Source organism: Ptychodera flava, chromosome 20 (assembly GCF_041260155.1).
Source record: "Ptychodera flava strain L36383 chromosome 20, AS_Pfla_20210202, whole genome shotgun sequence".
NCBI lineage: Eukaryota > Metazoa > Hemichordata > Enteropneusta > Ptychoderidae > Ptychodera > Ptychodera flava.
Window position 1 is genome coordinate 23,797,638 of NC_091947.1, and position 14,952 is coordinate 23,812,589.

Sequence of the window (14,952 nt, forward strand, 5' to 3'; positions counted from 1 at the left end):
GACCAAGGGTTGCTAGGGAAATTCGGTGTGTTAATGATATGGCGTGTAAGTTCAGACTGAGATGTGGATGGACTGTTCTCATGCATCAGTGATATTTCTGCAATGATACCTCACAACACCCATACTAAATTAAAACTGACAATACTCTGTGAGTGTTCTTGTAGAGGAAATCTACCCATTTACTGGCTTTCACATTTCAATTTTTCAAGTCTTACTTAAAAAGATCCCTGATGAATGCAGTTCTGTGATGTTATTGGATTATTTCTATGCTGTAGCTACATGTAATATTGATTATTCATATGCATTTCATCATTTTTAATAAGTGAACCATGCATTTGACAAGAGTGAGTTGAATTATGAAATATTTCTGTTGGTTTTAAAAGGAGGTAAGTGTACTTTATATGCAGGATTGGACATTGTCTGCTGCATCAAAAACTATTGAATTGTTGCTATTGGATACAGACAGGATTTTTAGTTGGATTGCAAGACAAAGGATGTATTATTGGCTATTGGAAAGCGGTGGACAATTCACAACATACAATTTTGTTTCCATTATTAGGTTTGATATTTTTTATAGTCAGTATATTAACATTTTTGGAAAAACTCTACATCTGTATTCTATTTCCAGTCAGGAGAACTTTTTTCTCAGCTGCAGCAGCAAGGCTTGAAACAAGCTTTTTTAAATCCTTTCAGATATTTATTATATAATCTGAATATCCCCCTCCCAAGATCAGTTGTGGAGCTTCAGCTGTAAAGCAGGTAGATAGTAATCTATACTCATTCTTGTTCAGCTTTTCTTCTAACTGTATTGCAAGAATAAGATAGCTATCACAAAAAGCCATACTTTGTTTTGAATATTTCAAACTTTCTGCATTCTTTCTTGTCACCAAGACCACTTCCTCAGGGAAAACACCAGTTCTGGTATTAGTTTTACCAGGATAGATTTGAAATTTGAACTAGAAATTGATGATGTCATCGATATTCCCAAAGTATGTACTGACTAACTGAGTGAAAGTTAAACATGTGGCATCGATTTCAAGTCTTATTTTTGTCATAACAGTCACGCAAAAACTTTGTAAGAGAAAAAAAATGGTCAACTTGTAAACTTTTAAGAAATTCATTGACAAAGGCACTTGACGACACAGTCTTGGACAAAATTCCATGAGCAGCTCAAAAACAGTGGTGTACAGTGCCGGGAATTTCTGTCGTCTTTGAGATCATTTCACAACAAGAAAGTCCACAGTGAAAAGTTTTCTTACACCAAGAACTTTAAAATGAACCCCACAAATTGTATATACGAAAAGCATTGTGAAAGTTTGAGAGTCCGAATATCTGTCCCCGAAGTGCGCTCTACTTTAAAATGCAGACCAATCACTTTCCTGCTTCTCTAATCCCATCATGAAACCTCGGTATCAACTCCATGCATGGAAGAGTTTAAAGCTTCAGTTGATTTATTTCTGTGTTACTATAGGTCCGTCTCTTTGCTGTAATTGTGTTTATTTTTCAAGTATTACTTTCAAACCTTGGCAAGATCAGAATTATCAGACAAAATGAGAACACTTGTGTGTACATAAAAAGGCACATTGATTTCCCTTAGTGTCTTCCCAGGAAATTAGAATGTCTCGTTGAAGACTCATCACAATTTGTCAACTAGTGCAGAGTTTTTGTATATTCATGTACATGTGTTGTGAAGTGCATGTAATAATACTGTTGAACCAAACTTCCCATCATATGCAAAGATGTAGAAGACAGGAATTCAGATACCAATGCCACTTCACAGTGATTCCTGTGACCTTTGTACTGCGACTGAACGAAATCTGCATCCGTTTCACCTTCGAAAGTCTATCAAAATGTTAGACAGAAGGTAGATTGTACGCGTGTATTGAAATTAATGGCATTGGAAAGGCAAAGTGAGGGTCCCGGGGGTTACATGAATGTCAGTGAGATCTGTAATGAATCATGATTAACAGATTACTCTGCCTGTGAATAATACCTTGGCCCATTCCCGAAGGTTATCACCCGATGCTTGCCATTAAAAAAGACCAGGTGACTTCTATGCTGCATCTACTATAACAAATAGTTTCAATTTGATCGAATGGTACTTTGCTGATTGTCTCTACTCTGTAGTTTCTTGTTTCACGAAAAGTCCAAGCTTTGTTAATAATTTCATAACCAAAGAAAGAAACAAACAAAATAAATAAACAAACAAATAGATAGATAGTAATAAATACATAAAAATAACCATGCAGTTTCATCAATGAAATGGAGACAATATTGCATCACATAGCAGCCTGTCCAATATTCCAGTTTCTTGGTAGAGGCTTATAAACAGGAAATATTACATGTAGAAGTTGTGCTTTTGCCTTCGATCTTTTCCTAACCTTGCTGTGTTGAGCAAACAATTTGGAAACTAATAGCTAGTACAATAGTATTGTAGTTTTGCATTACAGTACTGTTTTGCTGATTTCTGAGACCCAATAGGACCCTTGTATCCTCATGAGGAGAATGGGGAATCCCAATATCATTAATTCCTCTAAAGTGTCCTTGTATGAGTGGATTGAGGCTTTGTCATGTTGTGTCATCGATGTTTGATCTGTAAAGGTAAACAGATGTAATGAGTGATGTAACTATAATCTGCAAGGTCAAACCAGTTCCCTGTTGATTGCAACATTTGTATCAGCTTGCGCCTTCTAAATAAAATTTCTTGAATCTTCAAGGGAATTTTCAAAAGATGTAGAATTTCATGTCACGCTTTGTACATCTTTAATTTTGCATGTGTATATACTTTCGTCTGATAGGTGGAACCATTGCACGACTCAGTGAATGCGTCATAGTGGATTTCCATGTATATATCCAATGCCATTGGCAGCTGGAAGTGATGCCTTCCTTTATCTGATTATAAATCCATAAAAAGATCAGATAGTTAATGCTCCATAAGCTGTATCTTTTGGCTATTTTTTCAGAACTCAGTGGTTTCCCTACACTTTCTGCATTGAATCCCTAAACTTTAATTTAATGCCAAGTATTTAGCATATCAACACAACCTATATGAGTATAATCTCCATTGTTATTGTTGAAAATTGTATTCAAGTCCCGACTAGACTTCATTTGTAAACAATAAACAATGATCACTACACCCATACAAGCTGTGTTGACAAAAAGAATACTCGGAATTTCAGCATGACAAACGGATTAGGGTCAGACACAGTTTACGTACCGGTAGTTGATATACAGAAGCAGAATACTAAAAAACATGCCAAAATTTACAGCTTATGTCCCTTTCAGCTTTGATGGAAGACTCCTCTAGTTAAGCTTTGATGGAAGACTTCTAAAAAACTCCTCTTTAACACTGTTGAAGAGTAGGTTGGCGTTAAGCCATTTGGTTATCTTCCGAAGTATTATTAAAATATATATATATATATATATATATATATATATATATATATATATTGCATGCACACACACAATCACACATGTTTGTGCAATCTGGGTTTTAACCCAATTTCAAACCAAATCAATTACACAAGTTTGTCAAGTATATGGGTATAAGCTATTGAAAAATAATCTCAAATCATTCCATTTGTGGAATGGGCTACAATCTGTTACTTCATTATTCAATGATGGATGGCTGTAGCTTTTGCCTGATAGGCTAAGAGTCTTTACAAATATTAAAGTTCATACATTGTTTGGAAATTAGAACTGTGGATAAAATATTTCCACAGTAATCTGGAATTTGTTGACATGCGGAATAGTAGTAATCCAGTGTTGCCTGCAGTCCTAAATGTTAATCTCGACTCTCGCTAAAAACCAATTTTTAATGTGTCTATAGATATATTCCCAAGGGAAAACACAGAGACAAAAGATGACAAAAATCTTGTTTCAATAATCCATAATTTCATAAAAAGTATGTGTACTATAAATGCTGTTTTCTGGTTATGATCTAGTGTAGATACCATGCCAGCCTAAGATGAAAATCTGTTTTCAACCCATCAGTTTGCGCTATCCTGCAAAAGACAGCCTCCCCAGAACTATGATTTACGTTCAATGATAAAATAACATTCTTCATGGATCATGTTCCATGTTCATGGTACATCAAGAGTCGTTGACCCGTGTGTTTGCACTGAGATAAGTCTCCTCAAATACAGGTTATTGAGCAACTGTATAAAGTGAACATTTGTAAATGTTATCTACCTTTAATAGCTGCGCAATTTTAAATTATCAGTATTGTGGTAGTATTGAATTAATTTATCATTTTAGACAGTAATGAAAATGTACAAAGGATCAAAAGACTCAGTTTTTGTCCATGCTTTTATCAATCCACTTTCCCCCCTTAGGTATGACATTTGATTTATGAAAATTAAAATTGCAGTTGAAAAATTAATGACATTGGTTCTTCAGATGTACCATGTTCATAGTATGTCAAGTACCATAAACCATGTTCATGCTACACCAAGGAATCATTACCTTAATAGCAGTGTAATTTTAAATTATCAGTATTGTGGCAGTATTGAATTAATTTATCATTTAGATGTAATGAAAATGTACAAAGGATTAAAAGACTCAGCTTTTTCTATGCCTTTATCAATCCAGTTTTCCCCCTCGGGTATGAAATTTGGTTTTTGAAAATTAAAATTACAGCTGAAAAATTAATGACACCGGGTTCTTGAGAGTTGATACCTGGTATTTTGATCAAAATATGTGTGTTTTAAATGGCTTTGAGTCACTTTGGCAATAAAAGGCACAGTACAAAGGGAAAATACTCCATGAATGCAATGTGAGGGCAGTATTTTACTTCTTGCCCTTTCACCCTATTTGACCTTATAGTGGTTCAGACTTGAGTCGATAGGTTAAACAATTCGTCAAGCAGTGCAATCTGAGAATGTGTAGCAATGTGATAAAGTGATTGCAAATAGTATAGCAGCAGCCAATATTGTTGAATTTTCCCATGCAGGTATTGGATGTATATCCTTTATTGCATGACATCCCGCCCCTATATTGTTACAATGTAACACTAATGGTCACAAATATAGTGCTTTTGTCAAAAAGAACTTGAAACTATTATATTAACGTAAAAGATAGACAGAGATAAAAAACTGATAACAAAAAAAAAAACCTTACTGACTGGTCATGATGTTGAAAGACATATTTTCAACAAAGTATAGCCTAGGACATTTTTGACATTAGTTCTGTGTATGAAGTGAAGTTTCTAGAAGTTCGAGCCTCTAAACTGCAATTAAAACACAGAGTTTCAAAGTTTGGCTTGTCAACCGCAGAGAGTGTAGCATAGACTTTTGTAGATGTTTGAGATTTCAACGTAGAACTTTAATTTCTCTGACATTGTTGACGTTTAATTCTGAGATCAGACAAGTCCATTTATATTTGCAAAACATTCTTGGAAAACACAAACAAAATGACTGATGCATAATTTTGTGAGATTTCGATTGCTCTTCAGTACATGTAAAACATTAGTTTGATTTGCAAAGATGCAAGATCTCTACAAATACATATACAGTGTTGCCATTATCAGAGTGTTTTTGGTATTAAAATAGAAGTATTTGTGATTTGATATATTTGCCAATTCACGGTCCTTTTGTGGAGGGACCGTGGCTTATTCAACACCGGGGCCTGCAGTGTGTTCAACTCTTCTCAGAAGTTTATGAGACATGTAAAATTCTTAACGAGTGAGGAGTTTGGTCTGATCAAGTATCCAAGGCAATATGAAAACCTTGATTTTTGCTACTGAATGTTTGATTGAACGGAGCAGGAAGAGATTTTGCATTTTAGTTTTGCTAAGAGGATCAAAGTTGCATTTGGGCTGTTTATTTCATGAGGTTTTATAGGAAGCTACTAACATTTGGTAATGCTTGAGCTGCTCGCTATATTCAGGAGAAAGCAGTAGCGAAAGTGTGGCCACAATATCCAATCGCTTTCCTGAATTCTCTTTCCAACATTGCATCATACTAGAAATGACAAAATACATTATCGCTTATCTGTGAAAGTCTCCTGCCTTTGTAAACATTCAAACAAGACAACAAAAAAACAAGCAAATAAACAATTCAGCAACTCTTTAGAAATACATTATTGATGTGTTGGAGATTGATTATTTATTGATAGTGAATTTACAGATTATCAGTGGTGAATTTTATGTTTTCCTATTGGGGCATAATAAGCTCATAAGTCCCCAGAAGATATGTATAAAACCAGAGATAAATTTTCCCTGAAGACAGTCATAATGTGATGGAATATTGCTTGTTGATGTGGAAAAAAAGTGGAAGCCACGAAATTTTAGAAGAGAGTCAAAGTGGATTTTGGAAGATGAAATATATTTTTCAAACTAGGTTGTGGGTGTGAAAAAATGAGTTTCTCTATATGAAAAATTATTTCAAGATTTAAGATTAACAAAATAATTTAAATCTTTCATCGTCATGGATACATGGTATGATCCACCATATTGTTATCAGTAGTGACTGTGGATCTGGATTGACCCTTTCACCACCATGGTTTGGACCCTAAAATCTGTCATTATCAATGGTGATTGTGGATCTGTTCATAGGGAATTGGGGTGAGCATGTTAAGGGTCACAAGATTAGTTTGTACTGTATCAAAAATGACGAGTAATTTGAACAAAGATGTCAGGGGCATGATACCTTCAAGAATATCATAGAAAACCTGTTAACACTGTGATCTTTGCACAATCAAGACAAATGCAGTATAGAATCAAATTTCTCAGAAAACAGAAAACAGATACTTTGTTTTGCAAAGAAGTTGATGCGACTGTTATACTGGAAAAATGTTTTACATAAAAAATTGAGGAAAAGAAAATGAAAAAGTGTAACAGATTTTCAATCATCCAAGTTTCCTGAATTCATAGCTTAACAATTTTTTGTTTTTAATTGGTTTTTCCAAATAATCCTGACCTACTAGCAAGTTGCAGTGCAATTTCAACTGATTTGATAGGAAAAGAGGAATTAATGTAAAAAGTTGTCTTGCAGTGCCCACACATATACCTCTATACAGTCAAGGTTTTCTGTCTGAGATCAGAATTTTTTTTATTCACTTTCACCCACAAATATTTTGCAAATTTTTTTTATTTGGAGGAGGGGGGTTATAACTTCAGGTCAAATGATGTACCAAATATGTATACCGCGAATATCCTAAACTATTAAAGTTTAAGGTCAATCAGAGGTAACTAGAAGCAAATTAAGACTTCACATGACCATACCTGAGGCTTTAACTCTGACCATTTGCTGACATGAATTCAATGAATTCGTAGGAGAAGTATAATTCAAAGAAAGAAGCTTGTTTTATAATGGTAGCACAAAGATTTTGAATATATGAATGGATAATGAAGGTATTAAAATCTCAGTTCATGCCCAGCCCAGTGTGGAATCAGGATCTTTGAAAGACATAAACCGGAGTTGGATGAGGTAAAAGAGATCTCGCTGTTGTGAAATACGACATAATCTTTCAGTCTGATGAAATGGAAATAAATACCCCATGCCGTTTCTGGATGGCGAGGTTGGCTGAACTCGGCAGTTGGTGAGAAAACTAATGAGCTGTACCGTGACAGTTCTCCGATGTTTTTCTTTGTAGAGGGGAGTGAATAGATACAGTGTCGGGCCTAAGTATGTGACAATTTGTTTGCTGGTGCCAAATCGTCATGTTGCCATGGAGTAGGTATTCCAAGTGAAAATTTTAAAATCACTAAATTGCTGTTTTGATGCATTTTCCAAAGAGTGCTTTGGAAATGATGAAAAATACTTTTTATTTGGTCAAAATCGGTTCAGTCATTCAAAGTTATGAAGATTTTTGTGTATGTAAAACCTCGCGGCCGAAGGTCATAGTATTGGAAAAAGTTAAAATTGATGAAATCATAGATTTTAATAGGCTTGTTTTCCCTGAAATACATGACTCTGTAACAAATGTGAATGCTAAAAGTATTTAAAAGTAAATTCTTTTTACAAAATAATTTAATCTTTGACCAAAGGAAATTTACTTTTTGATGTAAACATATCCAAATATGGCAGTTTGTCCAATTCTGCATCGGCGAAATTTATAAAATGACTGAAAAATACAAATTTTGGCAGATTTACAGTCATTCTGATGCAAATAATTGGTGAACTTACAAAGCATTCTTAATCTATAGTGCTACTGAAGTGTAATTAACAAAAGGGAAAGTTCATGCAGGAAAGGTAATCAGATAGTCAGAAATGCAGTGTTAAGTTTGACTTTACTGCAAATTGTGCCTTTGCGCGGGCCACCAAAACAGGGTAAAATATGAAAATTAGCTATGTTTGGTAAAGTCTACCCAAGAGCATTGATGTTTAAAAAGTACAACCTAAGCATATCAGCAAAGAAAAACAATTTTTCAACAAGTTTCAAATATAAATATGGTAAACTTACTTCCCAGATCACTGTAATTTTGACCAAAATGTCACTTTTGTACAAAAAATGACATTCACATCGATGATGAAATATGAAAGTTACCATGTACAAATGTATACGCAATGTCTGAGCAAGTATTTTATAGTGTCAAACCATCTTTTCTGGGTTTTTATCTCTAGAAAACCCTTTGTATGAGCATCAATGAACATTCAGCAACAAAACTACTCTAAATGATAAAAAATGAGTGACAGAAAAACCCATTTATGCAAATTTCTTGCTTTGAATGAGTCGCCACTGCCCTGAGATCGAGAGCCTGCATGAATGTACTTTTGTTGGTTAACCACCGGCTACGAAAATTTAGGAAATTTTTGAAATGTTCATGAAGTTCATAGCAAAATTTTGATGAAGGAATATCTACTTTATTGAAAATAACCTATACCAAGTGTTTCCATGGCAACCATTCTTTTAATTAAATTTTTAGTTATCAACAAATTCCTTCGGTATGCCAATACAGCTCGTCTCAGAACCAGACATACTTATATACACACATGATTTGGCAACACCCTGAAAATTAAATAATTTTCAACAGCTCTGATTTACATTTCATAATTTCCTAAACATTTCTTGTTTTTTATTAACGCCTCCAATTATGTAATTTGATATTACTGTACCTTTAGAATATGTGAGGTTTTAATCTTACCATGATCCACAATATTTTTGGTCGTTGGAAACATTCAAATTGAAAGTAAGTGGAATTTGAAAACTGTTGATGAAATGCTTTTAATTATTCTATGTGAAGTACCAGTTTCGATTGCAGATACTACAACAGAAGAGTTCAACACTGCCAAGATATGAGTACAGCACACTGAATTTTGAACTTCAGAGTTATGAAAATGACTGAAGTGTGTCGCAATAAAGTTTCTTTTATAAATCAATCGTTTCATTCTTTTCTGAGATTGTAGAGACTAAGGACTATTAAAGGATATTAGTAACTTTCAACCAGGAAAAAATACCAATACGTGGAAAGGATCAAAACAAATCAACTTATTTATTTCGTTACATATTACAAAACCGAAAGGAAACACATAATTCTCATTTTAGTGATTAGGGCTAATTTATACTTGTCGATGTTTGATGATGGAAGGAACAGAATCATTATAAAAAACTACGAATGAACCTCAAAGCAACAAAATTCCAAGCATAACATTACACTGTGGTTCAGAATGTTAATTTATAAGTTCGCTCAAAATGTACTTTGAAAACGATAGTATTTTGACAGCCGTACCGGCAGCTACTTACTAAAGTCTGTTGAAAAAGAGTACTAAATATCGTTGTTTTCAGGTCAACAAGTGATTGAATCGAAAAAATGGTTCATGAAACGGTAAAACAACAACTGATAAATAAGTAATTTTTCTCAAGAGTGACTTCAAACACCTTGCCTGAAAGAAAATTTCATCCCGTTTCACAGAAACTGACCGTGTTTTCAAGCGCCGTAGCTATGAACGATAGGTCGGGGAATCCCCGCGAAAATCGCTCACACTCGTCCAAAACATTGATCGTTCGCTTTTGAGCTGCATGATTCACCTTGTCAAAAATATTTTTATTTTGTAAATAATTAATTAAATTTCTTATTTTTTTCTTTCGTTTGATAATTAAAAGTCATTATAATGTTTTTAGATGCTTTAGAAAATTCAAACCCGCTAAAAAAGCGACTATTTGGCCAAAATTCAAACGAAAAACACGAAAATAAAGGTCGAATCATGGGCTATCTGTCTATGAATACTTTCAGTGTCTTTACGCTCAGGCTCAACTGCGATAGAACGCTGTGTATGCATAGGCTCAGTGGGCTAAAATAGCGAGTTGAAAACATGGCCGTCGCTCTCGCCGATGCACGATTTTTGCCTCGAAATTTTTCGCTCATTTTCGTTCGTATGACTTTGACACTCCAGGAAACGATTGAGAAGAAAGGGGTAACTTGAAGTATTGAGGTATTTGCTGATATTTGCCAAATTAAACGAGAAAAAATGCTTCGAAAATTCCCACATGCTTACACACTGAGCGCTTTCAGAAGCCGTAGCATGTTCGTGTGGTATACCTACATGGAGGCACAGAAATAACACATTCTTGAAGTAGATAAGTGTATTCTGTAATCAGAAATAATTGTGTATATGTCGGTGCTGTGATGGATAGATTAAACTGATGCTGGTGCCTACGTTCTTACTAATTCATGCAGGGTCTTTGCAGTATATATGGTTTTCTTCAATTCGTTTTATGCCATAGATTGAAACTCAGTTATCTGCTCATTTGCATTTAAATGGAGATTCAGACAAGAAGTGCTCCCGCTGAAGTTATCGAGCGATGAAAGATATCCAAAAGATCTCGCAGTGGGAGTCAAAACTTCTTCCGCTTTCACGTAACATGAATGAATATGTAATCAACTCGGTTGGATGTGTGTGTTCCCCTGGGTATTCACTGACTTTCTCCAATAATTGCAATATAATGAAGCAATATAGAGTTTTGACTTTTCAGTGTCTCGTCACCTGGTTAGGACGACTCATCTTCGCATGTTTTTGCTGATCTACTCCCAAATCTCACTTTAATCACTGACTGTTTGTGCTGTTGTCATGACAACCAGCAATCTGGTGTCTCCTTTCAATTTTCCCATCTTGACCGATATGTTGAGCAATTTGGTCAAGGTAATCGTACCGAGAAGCACAACAGGCGATGAAGAAAGTTGATCAGTAAGTGAATGGGGGAAAGATGACAATTAGAATAATAAGCCCATAAAGGCAAATAGGTAATTCTTGGAGTAATACAACATAAAGATGAGATAGATTGAGGCACAAGACGGTTTTAATGTTTACTTAAAGTGGTTTGGCTATGATGTTGATGATCTGAAATACTTTAAAAACCATTAAAATGCAATTTTTTTCTGAACAACATGAAATGCAGAGCCCCTGGCATGTATGTGCATTTAGCCTGGAATTTAAAGGTTATCTTCGATATTATTCTACAGCTTGGTATTAAAATATGGAGTTTGCTGGTGCATAATTCCTTGACTACGTCATAAACAACTCTGTACAGTACAATGGCTGTATCTTCACAAGTGTGGATGTATAAATGCAGAAGACTCTGTGTCCTTGCAACGTGTTTTCCTTCAGCTTTTAGTTCACTTGTTTATGGATTCACTTAATATACCCAGTGATTTCTCCAAGTTTCTCTTATACAGGGGGAACTTCCCCTCTTGAAAAATTGGGGGATTTGGTTTTGATTGAAGGGGAACCATGATAAATTATGGGAATTAAGGTTTATTGAGGTTAAAGTTTGGGTCAACTATTAAATTAAAAATAGTCTCATGTAGGAAGTGTTTATATAGCATTGTATACTAATATATTAGAAGCTTACACTGATCATTCACACTTTATTCGTACAAGTTCAGACACAGTTTTGTAATCTGGAGGCAAAGTCTCTGATGTTAGCTCATGGGCACTAACCATGGTAGGAAATGTCACTATCAATAATCTGTGTAATAAGTATCTCAAGATCTCTGTTGTGGTAACATTGCATGCGTATGTGATTGTTATCAGGGAAATTTAGATTAGATAAGAGGGGAATAAATCTTTTTGAATATTTTTTCCAAGTAGTATTGAATGAAAAAAATTTCATTGAGTATTTCATTGTAAATGATATGGATACATCAGTCATTCGTATTCTTCTTGTAATTTTAATTCCACCCGGTAATCAAAATTTATGACAAGCTCTTCTGCTTCCCAATCAGACTTGGCAAACCAGACTGAGTACTTGTCTTAATAACTGTAATACTGAGAAGGTGACTGCTGTAGGTGTGCTGACTTAGTCACTGATCCAAGAGAAAAGTACCCTTTTCTGAGAAGAATACTAATGACCAATCTTAATTGTAACTAATATCAGAATAGAAATCAATTTTCAGTGAGTTTAATTGATTCTGCGTTGAACACATCTGCAGGTTTTTGTATTTATCTTCCCTCTGTCAGCCATATCAAATGTCGTTTCTAAAATTAATTCAAAGGCATGCTATGTAATGGAACTCTTATTAGCTGTACTTTTCATGTTAGATCCTATCACGCAGCTTGGGCTTGGTGTTGTCCGTAATAATACAAATACTATTAGGCATGCAACTAGAAAAGTGAAGTTTTAAATCTCTGTACATGTTACTCAGGGAAGTTTGATTCAGAAGTATATCCTCTTGATGTCAATAATCAGAGGTAATCGTTGTCTTGCAAAGTTTTTATTACCTGAGCAGTAAAATTTACATTTAATTGAAATTCAAAATGGCCGCCATTCTACGTTGTAACATTTTGGACAAAAATTCAAAATGGCCGCCATTCTACATAATAAACATGTGGGAAAAAAATTCAGATTTTCTATGTTTGCATAAACAAAGCAATGGAAGTTTTACCTTCATTCTACACATGTCAAAGTGAATCCAAAAACATTGCAAAACATTAAAGAATTACTTGACCCAGAATAATTTTCTAAAAAATGCCGTCTGTCTTAATGAAGTAAGATCACATGGTCATACTCTCTCCAAGGCTCTGAGGCTGCATTTAAGAAAGATGAATGATCTTATTTTCCCACATACAGAAGATGATAATCAAATTTAGCTCGTGTAGGTATGTAAAACAGCAGATCAACTCATTTCCCTTTTTAAATTTGACAATGTATCAAACCATTGAATTGTATTTATCCAAGCTTTCAGTGCAAAGCAATTGTTTAGTCATTGACGTGATGTTCATTTGAAGTCCAATGATGAACATTTTCACTTCTTCTTATCTTTTGCACAAAGTATGGCAGTGTCCCATACAATTATCAATGTTGGACTGGAGTTACAGTGACTTTACAGTTGTTACATAGCTTTACTGTATACATTTGTAAGCCATTTCAATTTGGCTTTCAGGAGGCATTTGTGGCTGAGATACCTTGCTAAGCTTCACTGTATGTACCTTACAAATAGCGTGTGGATTATTTCTTGTTGGAAACCTCAGGTGGGCAGGACTGCCTGTATGACTATATGTTGTCGCACTTTAAAGCCCCATTTAGCAATCGTTATCTGTTCAAATTGTCACTTTTTCAGAACGTCATCTTTTGAAGCTCTTATATGTGCACTGAGTAGATTCTGTGATTGAATTTCACAGCAGTACCTGCTAATGATCAAAGCAAGTGTTGAATTTCGCATCATGAGATTTTGATGTTCACGCATTTAGCTATACGGCAGAGGTACAGCCACCTGATAAGTTCCTAGAAATGTGTGAAAACAGGGAAAATAGATGCAAGCAAACAGCAGCAAGCATCCATAGAAAGGATTGACAAAATCAGTTGACAGAAGAGATGTGTACTACAAGCAACTTTGTTTGACAAAGATCAAAAACTTTCAAAAGAAAGAGCACGATACATAAAATACATTTATTGGATTTGACTGTTTTCTTTAATTTTTCTCTTATTATGATCTTTGTTAGTATAGGAAAGCAAACATGTTATTGAAAAAGTACAGTGCAAAATTACGTACTGTAGAAATGCAAATTTCTAATAAATATGCAATTCTTTTGTCCTGAAGCATTCCTTTCCAATGGAAACACAGTATACGTTTACAATGACTAAATTTTTTGGCTTCCTTTCCTTCTATCTTGCAGGATCCTCGATTCAACCGAGAGATTGATAAGAAGACAGGGTACAAGACACATAGTATACTGTGCATGCCAATTTGCAGCCATGAAGGTGAAGTCATCGGGGTGGCTCAAATCATCAACAAAATCAGCGGCGATCACGAATTCACAGCCAAAGATGAACAAGTAGGTAGCAACAATTGACAGTTTCTGCAGTCATTGATGGATCATTTAATCCTTTCGGGATGGGTGATCAAAAATTTAAAAATCTACAGGGCAAAAGTTGTTAACAATTTTTTGCTGTCTGTCTTTCTTTCTATATAGCCAAATTTTCACATCACTAGAAATGACAAAAGTCATGAATTCTAGAAATGACAAAAGTCATGAATTCTATAAACGATTTCCTTGCTCATATTTTGAATAGAAATCCGGCGAACATGAAAAAATATTTGCATACCCCAGTCTGAACACCCCTCTGAAGGTCAAATGGTACATCCCTTACCATAAAAGGGCACTAGACAAAAAGAACCACCATGATTCTTCTACATATATTTTATGTGTGACTATAAATTTGTTTTTCAACAGTAATCAACATCCTACGGTCGCGACCCTGCTGGCGGCATCCCCAACCAAAAATGATGCTCTTATAGTACTTGTCGTCACATTCACAAGATTCATTAATTTTTTTCCCTTTCCAATGACATCATCAGCATGGGAGAAGTACGTCATACCTTTTTTGGTTTGATGGCACTCACAGCGTAACTAAATAATAAAGAACCCTGATTCAAAGCATGGTTGCTATTGGAAACCCCCATTAATCACCATAACATAAACTTTCTCCCAATTTAATCATGACCATCATGAAAGTAACCTTTTTCAATCAGCCACAGTCTGTCTTTCGTCAGTATCTATTCTTGTCCCTGAA

At 34.8% G+C, this 14,952-nt stretch overlaps 1 protein-coding gene across 24 annotated transcripts in view; it reads left to right on the plus strand.

The window, feature by feature from the left end:
* LOC139120371 (cGMP-specific 3',5'-cyclic phosphodiesterase-like) overlaps positions 1 to 14,952 on the plus strand; it is a 131,790-nt gene that overhangs the window by 62,370 nt on the left and 54,468 nt on the right. For 23 of the 24 annotated variants that reach the window (XM_070684742.1, XM_070684736.1, XM_070684732.1 and 20 more), the window contains exon 2: positions 14,055 to 14,213. In XM_070684742.1, coding sequence (XP_070540843.1) covers positions 14,118 to 14,213 — 96 coding nt within the window. In that variant the 5' untranslated portion in view covers positions 14,055 to 14,117. Of the gene's footprint in view, positions 1 to 10,246; positions 10,374 to 14,054; positions 14,214 to 14,952 lie in introns of those variants that run through there. The other variant, XM_070684743.1, reaches the window with a different exon arrangement.